An 8,634-nucleotide genomic window follows, 5' to 3' on the forward strand; every position below is an offset into this window, starting at 1 on the left:
GATACACATTCGGCTGCGGCTTCGATATCCACTTCGGCTTTGGCCAAAACCCGCTTCGAGCCCCGATTAAAGTGGTAATTCGATTACATTGTTCTGCTCTTGCTCTCGTTGTCTTTGTTGTACGGCCGATATTGCTGGTGTTTTGCCATTGTTGCTGCTGTTGTTTTGCTGGTGTTGCTGCTGTTACCAATGTTGCGCATGCGCCGGCGTCTCAGCCCGAGTCTCGGCTCCAGTGTCGCTGCTCCCCAGTCTCCAGTCGCCGGTCTCGGGCGGTATATATTAGGGCCACCAGCCAACAGTCAGCACAGTTCGTTAACAGTCCTAGTCGTGGTTCTAGGAGGTTCAACCAGCGTCCAGCGACCAGTGCTTGTGTCGTGCCGTGTGTAGTTAGTCTTCCGCTCATCCCCAGTGTATCCCCCGAAACTCCTTTTCGAAGCTCAGCCGTGTGATCTAAACAAAAATGAAGCCATTCGTAAGTATGCGATACCATGCGATCAAAAGGATAACGTCAAGCAAAAGGATTTATAAAAAGTATTCGACTAACGGAGTGTTTAAGTTTAAATTAAGCTTAAAGATTTTAGTACCAAAGTAAACGTTGCGAGAAGAAATCAACGAAATCAAGAAATCAATCAAAAATTAATTTAATTTTTGTTAATTTTATCGTACAAAAGATTAGGAAGTTCAGATATACATTATTTCAGTTGGTCAGTTCCATTTTCATATCTTTCCATTTCAATATTGCTCACAACTGACCTTAAGAATGGAAAACTTATTACAAAAATAGAATTTGATGAAATGATTGTTTAAACCAAGCTTTTTTAAAACCGTTTCCATTTTGTATTTAATTACTAGTATGATAGTGACTTGGCATAAAATATGATTGCATTCTTTGCATTCTTCTTGAGCTAGTACCTCAATTACTTTCAAATTAAATTGTCATTGCTTCTGTGAATTACATTCGATTCGCTTAAATTCCGATCCAAATGGAATGGCACCTGTGCTGCAGCTACCGATATAAATAAATCCTTCCGCTCCATCCGAGAGTCAATTAAGCCGGCACTTTATGCTAAGCGAACCACCCAGAAAAACATCAGCTGCCAGCGAATTCTGTGCGATATCCCGTTGATAAGCCGTTGACATGTTGCATGTCGGACAGTTTATTTAACCGCTTTTCCACCACTTTCCGACCCGCTGCCCCACTCACCCGCTGACACATAATATGGTACATAATCGCGCCGCATGTGGTAATATCTGCGAATTGGCCGAATGAGTATCTCGGAATCGAATCAAATGGTTGCGCTTCGCAGCGCTCGAAAAGCGATTCCAGAGGAAAAGTGGAGAGATGGGCTTGTGTCAGTGTGTGTGGGAAAGGAAAAGCGAGAGGAAAACGTTGGCGCAAGCGCAAGAAAAGCGAAACCTGTAATTAGGTTAGCAGAGGCGGCCTATAAGCTTCCATTGAGTGACACCTGCGATTAAAGATTTTAGGCGGTGGCTACCGCGAGAGTAATTACTGAGCCATGGCATAATCCCACGTCTCACCTCTTCTAAACAGTGAGAAACTAGTAAATGTTACAGTATTATCGTGTTTTTATTGAAACGGTATTTTAAGGATTAACTATGTCAGTTCTAAGGTGTCTTAGTAAGCGATTTAACAAATATATACATTACTTTAATTGTATTAAAACGTTTTTATTATAATATTAATAGAATTTTAGTAGGTTTTAATAAACTACAAAACTAGGCATTGATTGTTATGATATGATTTTGACAAGAATTAATTTTTGTTATAAAAAGTTAGTTTTATAAACAATTTTATTTTTAACTAAATGTGTTTTTTTTACTTTTTTAAAACAAAAGTTCATTAAATTTATAAGTCAATTATTTTAAATTAGAATTTAGAAATTAAGTATTTTGGGTAAAAAATGAAACGACAATAAAAACAAAATACTATAAGTGGTGTTTTGCTATTTATAACCCGTAGTTGGGAGACTGAGATGATATTCCTATATTTAACTCGCTGAAGTCAAACTTAAATCATTTGTTTCGCTGTTTAGTTTATTGCCGCAGCCCTGCTGGTCTCGACGGTGTCCGCCTCGTGGCACGGAGCCGTCTCCACACAGTACCAGCACCTGGACCCGCACAGCCACACCTACTCCTACGGATACGCCGATCCCAACTCACAGAAGCACGAGTCGCGCGGCCATGATGGCACCACGCACGGCTCCTACTCCTACGTGGACGGTCATGGTCACGTGCAGTCAGTGTCCTACACCGCGGATCCGCATCACGGCTTCAATGCCGTGGGCACCAACCTGCCACAGGCTCCCCACGCTCATGCCGCCCCCGTCTACGCCGCCGCCCACTCGCACGGCGCCTATGTGCCCTACGCCCACGGCCACGCCCACGGACCCATCCACATCCCGGTGCTGACCCACGGCGGAGTTCCTGTCGATACACCCGAGGTGCAACACGCCAAGGCCGCCCATGCCGCCGCCCACGCTGCTGCCGCCCACAATGCCGGCGGACACCACCTGTACAAGCGGTCGATCTACGGCGGAGGCTGGGCCTACGGACAGGCCGCCCACGTGCCGCTGACCCACGGAGGCGTGCCCGTCGACACGCCCGATGTGCAGGCCGCCAAGGCCGAGCACTATGCCGCCCACGCCAAGGCCCTGGGTCAGGTGGCCCATGCCCACGGAGCTCCCGTTGAGACGCCTGAGGTGCAGCACGCCAAGGCCGCCCACTTCGCCGCCCATGCCGCCGCCCGCTCCGGACATGCCATCGCCCCAATTGCCCACGGTGGCTACCACGTGCCCGTGATCCATAATGGAGTGCCCGTCGACACGCCCGAGGTGCAGCACGCCAAGGCCGCCCACTACGCCGCCCTGTCGCAGGCCTCCGCCCACGGAGGTGCCTCCCACGGAGGATCATCCTGGGACGATGGCCACTACGACGGACGCTGGGAGCAGAGCCACAGCAGCTACGCCACCGGCTACGCGCACAAGGGACCCATCCACATCCCGGTGATCCACAACGGAGTGCCCGTGGAGCCCGCTGAGGTGCAGCACGCTCGTGCCGCGCATCTGAATGCGGTGGCTGCCGCCGGACACGGAGGAGCCCCCAGTCATGGTGGTTACTATGGCGGAAACGGACACGAGGATGATGGCCAGTACCATGCGCACTACGACCACTACTAAGGCGAGGGGTCGGAACTCGAGTGGGGTTTCACATCCGATTGACGACGAGCATCTCTATACTCTCTGCCCAACCGACTACCGCAGCCAGCGTTGCGTATGCGTAACGTTGATATTGCGCATACGTAACCGAGTGCGACTTTAAAGCAGCATTCCCATCTCTGTATCTATCTGTCTATTATCTGTCTCCTTACTGTAACTATCTTTCACTCTCTGAGAAATGTCCACATAAAGCAACTATAAACACACGGAAAAGCGACTACACCCGGGAGATTGAAGTTGTTTCTGAAAACGGCTTCCTTGCCCGCTGGGTTTCGATCGATTTGGATTCAAGTCCAGGTCACGGCACACACATCTACCTACTTACATCTCTCTGTACCAGCCTTTCTCTTCCCCTTCTCCCTTTCCCCAAACTCTCTATTCTTCTTGTGTTACTTCAATTGAGAAACGCTGTATGAGTATGTTGTAAATAACTGTTGTAATCTTTATGTATCTGACCAGATATAAATCTATATTTTATATGAAACTGCAAACAGACAAATAAACTGCAAAAATGTATTTGATCACATTTCGAGTGTTTGGAATTGGCGGTGGGATTTTGGTTGCGGACATAAAAATGTAAATCTATTATACACTTATTTGGATGAGCTTAATAAAATCATTTGATTGATTTCATGCTTTGGAGTGCCAAACAAATCATTTGGTAGATACAATTATATAATTTTTTGGAAAACCTGGATTAATTTGCTTTATACCCATAACATTTATTGTTATGTGTTTAAATATTTCATTAAGTCGGATGGAAATGTTCCGCACTACAATTCACGTTTGGATATATTTGATTCCCTTTAATAATACCTATTTTTGATTATTTTTTTTGCATTGCATATCTCCAAACAAATGGTTTAAGTTTAATTTTAACATTTAGAAGTAGACAAAAAAACTACCGGAGTTTCTTTTGCAAATACCTGTGTGTCTGACATACAAAAACGCACTTAACTCCAAGAGTGTTCAAATTTCATGTAAATATTTTTAACAGTTGACTAGTTCAATAAATACTAGGCTTAAAAACTGCAGCCACTGACTTGGCTTTGTGCTTGCTTGAATTTAATTTATCCACCCGTATTTTTCATTTTTATTTTCATTTCACATTTGTATGCTATTTCTATTGTTTTGTCATATTAATTAAAAGGGCATCCTGTTATGAGGTACGCCTGTGTCTGTGGGAAATTCCATTTCCACCCTACGGATATGAACCAGTCACAGGTCAACTGCTGCACCACCCAAAGAACAACCAACTAACCCACCATCATAACCCCCCACCCCACTGACTGTATTGAAAGGAATATAAATATTTGCAATGCAACGATTGAAATTTGCATACCCACACATGTACCGGATGGATGTGTTTGTGTGGGCTGTGTGGAAATGCCTCCAGGGGGAGTCGGTGGGCGGTGGGCGTGGCAGCATTCCCAGCAGAGGATTGCTGAATGCGGCACGACACTGAGAGCGAACAAACAATCAATCAATGCGGTATGAGTATTGTATTTTTTGCCTAGCCGCCTGCAAAATTGTGTGTCTTATGTGGGGAATGTGTCACTCGACTTTGGGTGACTCGAACTATTGGCGAAGGGAAGCTGGGCAAACAATTTGAGTAAATAGATTGCCAGGCATTTGTCAAGTCGGAATTGAATGTGCGCTCCCCAAAAAGAGGGCCAAAAGTCTGGCACCGGGGCCATAAATTCAAGTGCAACCTTTCGGCCCAATCAGCGACCTTGAGCGAGTGGGGACCTAGTTTATTACGCAAGCGGGCTGTGGGGCAGCTAATTAAAAATTAACAACCCTTGGCTGGCACGCAAAGGTCAGCGGGCAGGTGAAAATGTGGGCAGCGATTTTCAATTTTCCACGCATAAACAAGCGGAGGGTGCGCCCAGCTCGACTTATCGTAAATATCGGGACCCATCCTGGAATGGGTTGGCTGCTTGCCATTTCATTAAGCATGCATTGGCATTTCGATTTACGACCAATTGTCGGCTAACAGTGGCAATAAGTGAAATCGGTTTTAAAAATATGTGTATACGACCTTCGGGGCAGGTGGGACTTCGACTGCGATCCGGTTACTGACCCGCCAGTTAATTTAATTACACGCCAGGCAGCACATAAAAGTCGAAATTGTTCGAATTACCGGCCATGCGATTGTTTATCCGCAGTTCAGAATATTTGGCACCCAGCACCCGGTATTCAACGGTAGCGAGACCACTGGAACCACCGCCCACCGAAAGCCACAAGTGTCGGGGCGTGGTCCGTTCCAGCCAAAAGTGAATGTGCATCGGCAGTGCTGCCAACTAATTTCGGCCAAGCAATATTATTGCAACTGCCGGCGTTGATTTGCACTCACAATTGCTTCTCATTCCGTGCTTTCAAAAATTTCATTCGGATTGAAGAATTACATTTGCATGCCCGCCCATTCCCGCCAGTTGGGTAAACTAATCGAAGCCCGTTGCGGTTTTGGCCAGAACTCTGGCCAGTTGTGTGGCATTTGGCCCTGCGCCCAGGGCCCGGATTTGGCCAAAAAACTGCCACACAGAGCCGTTAAGTAAACCAACTCTCAGCCATGAACACAATTCATAGGCGATTTTAAGCCCTGGCATTCTGCCGCTCTCTTGTCTTTATTTTCGGTTTATTTTAAAGTGGGCGTTGCATGAGGTGCATTTTGCATATCTTTGGTCAAATGGCTTTTATGTTTTGCATCAATTTAATTTATGGTTGAGGCGTTAATTTATGGCCTAATTGATCTGATTTGAATAAATGTTGCAATAGCAGGAGTGTCGAAATATATTGGTAATTGTTCAATAAAAATTATAAAGTGCTGTTCTGGTGGGAAAGGAGGCATATATTATTAATATTCTTTTACGCAGACACAACACACCAAGAAAAGTGTGCAAAAACATTAGAATTAATTACTCTGTGATCAAAATTCTTTTAACATTTAGTTATCATAATTTAATATTTATATTTATGCTTGTTATCAATTTATCCAAGATTGACCTTAATACCTTCTTATTGCGGTCACAATTGTGAAACGAAAAATATTTAAGCACATATTTTCTATTCTGGCTAAGTATGTTTTCTTTTCCCCATATAAACCTTTTCTGAATATAAGGCTCTTAAAGTTTGTGAAAGGCTTAGTGCTTTTTGGCTCTCTTCCAATTGATAAACCAATTTCTAAGCAATCCACTTTATTCCGCGAATCGGGGATAAGTTCGCTCTGATACTTTGTCGCAGCTCCGATAAGGATTCATTCACTTTGTGCGACGTTTCGAAAACGTCTTCACAAATAGTGCAAGCACACACGGCAAAGGCAGAGTCATTGTTGCAAAGAAGATAGTGCAACGTTGGAAATTCGATTTCCAGCAATTCGCGCAATTTGTGCAACAAAGTAAGCCACACGAAAGCGAGAAAATCGAAGAAACACTTTGCATCGTCAATGATGGGGCATGGTCTGTAGGAAACTGACATGGAATAGAAAACGCTAAAAACAGCTAAGCATAAATTGCTTGCAAACTTTAAACTCAGATAGCCAAAGGTTTATATAGTCTCCTCAGGCAAAGTTCATTTGACCTTTTCCCACATGAATATTCAGTTTCAACCCACCCACACATGACTCAATGTTAGCTGAAATATGTCTGCGTATTTCCCTTTTCAAACTTAACATCAACTGATTTCGATTCCATTAACATTTTCACCTGGAAAAACGACTAGGGAAAATCATATGTAAATTACTTTGCCTACTTTTAGGCATAATTTATGCGTCACTAAACCTGACATTTGAAAGCTGCTGTCAGAGCTTTGTTACAACACCGATTCTAATTGGCGGATGCTGAGGTTGCTCTAATATTTATTCAGTCCAAATATAGAACACTTCGGAGAACGAGTAATAGAGGTTGCGAAAAGAGACCCATATCCATTAGGCAAACATATTTAATGGATAACATTTGACCTTTGTCCACCAGGTGTGAAGCAATAAAATGCCAATAACCAGATCTTTTTAATCGAATTTTATTATTCGCTTGCCTTAGCTTAGGGTAAATGTGAGCTCCAAAACATTGACTAGCTTTAAGACTACGGATAACTTAATCGGCTATTAAGAGGGGTTAAAGCAGATGGCACAAAGGTCGCGTCGGACGTCTACTGAGCCTGACTGTAAGTGGGTATAACAATTAAGAGAAAGATTGACACATTGTACAGTATTTCAGCTTACACCACATTCAACTCTGGATCGGCCCAGACGGGAGCGGGAACGCTGGACGGGAGGACTGCTGCCGGCGGTGGTGGCTGCGGAGCAGCTCCGCCGGCTCCACCTCCGCCTCCGGCTCCATTGCGTGCCCCCTTGCCACCCTTGCCGCCCTTTCCGCCCTTCGAGCCATCCGGACCATCTTGCCCATCGGCCCCATCGGCGCCATCCTCACCATCCGGCTGGGGTCCCGCCGGACTCGGTGCCCCCGGCTTGCCGGTGTCGCCGCTCTGGCCGGATGTGGCAGTTCCACCGCCACCGCCGCCTCCTCCACCGCCTCCGCCGCCGGCACTGCCACCACCCCCAGCTCCACCTGCTCCTCCCGCGCCGCCGAGAACACCACCAGCCTGTCCTGCCTTTCCAGCCTCTCCTGCTCCTCCAGCCGCAGCAGGAGCTGGGGCATCTTGGGCGTCAACGGATCCGGAGCCATCGGAACTAACTGAGCCATCGGCGCCGACGCTTCCATTGCCACTTTGGCTTAGTTCCGGCTCCGAGTACTCACCCTCCAGTCCTGGCTGTGGCTTCCACAAGCCATCTTCGGCGCTCGAAGGCGGCTTGTAGGAGCCATCATCCCCTGGCGGTGGAGGAGGTGGTGGCTGGACCAACAGGACTACGGGTCCTGGCGGAGACAGCAGATAGGTGCCCGCAGAAGGGAGAAGCGGCAAGGACACCACATGGGCGGCGACCTTGTAATTGATGGCCAAAAGGCCGAGTAGAAGAAACTGTTGGGGAAAGTATAAAATGAGCCACCCTCCGCATCTGGAATCGTCCTTAATACACTCACCACTGTGGTACGCATCTTAGCCAGCTAAATACCGATCCCTTCGAGTCCGTGCTCGACTGCTTCCACGGCGGGACTGACTCAGTTGGCAATGCCCTAGGCCGGCTTTTATACGGTGAGTACGGATCGCCGGCAGCGAGTGCTGATTAATTGCGAGTAGCGGCACTGACTATACTTGGAAGCTGCTGCCACTTTGCATGGCACCTGCATAAATCAAGTGCTACCAACGCTAATTGCGGCAACAACAATTACGAAAGACAATGATCTTGTTAATGTGTGTAATGTGCACCATAAGTCCGAGCAGCCGATCAAAAGACGCAGTTGGAATTACACCTGAACTTGGCCTTTTGATTGACACGGGCCAC

General features: G+C 46.4%; 2 protein-coding genes across 2 annotated transcripts; one reads left to right on the forward strand and one right to left on the reverse strand.

Moving 5' to 3' along the window:
- Positions 1-319: 319 nt before the first annotated feature.
- On the forward strand, positions 320-3,752 carry LOC108043362 (histidine-rich protein PFHRP-II). The gene is made up of 2 exons (XM_017122033.2): positions 320-472; positions 2,055-3,752. The coding sequence occupies exons 1-2, from the start codon at positions 461-463 to the stop codon at positions 3,195-3,197; spliced, it is 1,155 nt and encodes a 384-aa protein (XP_016977522.1). The 5' UTR covers positions 320-460; the 3' UTR covers positions 3,198-3,752.
- A 3,485-nt stretch (positions 3,753-7,237) lies between these two features.
- On the reverse strand, positions 7,238-8,395 carry LOC108043364 (collagen alpha-1(I) chain). Its single transcript, XM_044459108.1, has 3 exons — positions 8,273-8,395; positions 7,456-8,210; positions 7,238-7,395 (listed from the first exon to the last, which is right to left on the reverse strand). Exons 1-3 carry the CDS (start codon positions 8,285-8,287, stop codon positions 7,383-7,385), a joined length of 783 nt encoding a protein of 260 aa, XP_044315043.1. The 5' UTR covers positions 8,288-8,395; the 3' UTR covers positions 7,238-7,382.
- Positions 8,396-8,634: the final 239 nt, after the last annotated feature.

Source organism: Drosophila rhopaloa, unplaced genomic scaffold, assembly GCF_018152115.1.
Source record: "Drosophila rhopaloa isolate 14029-0021.01 unplaced genomic scaffold, ASM1815211v1 contig_178, whole genome shotgun sequence".
Classification (NCBI taxonomy): domain Eukaryota; kingdom Metazoa; phylum Arthropoda; class Insecta; order Diptera; family Drosophilidae; genus Drosophila; species Drosophila rhopaloa.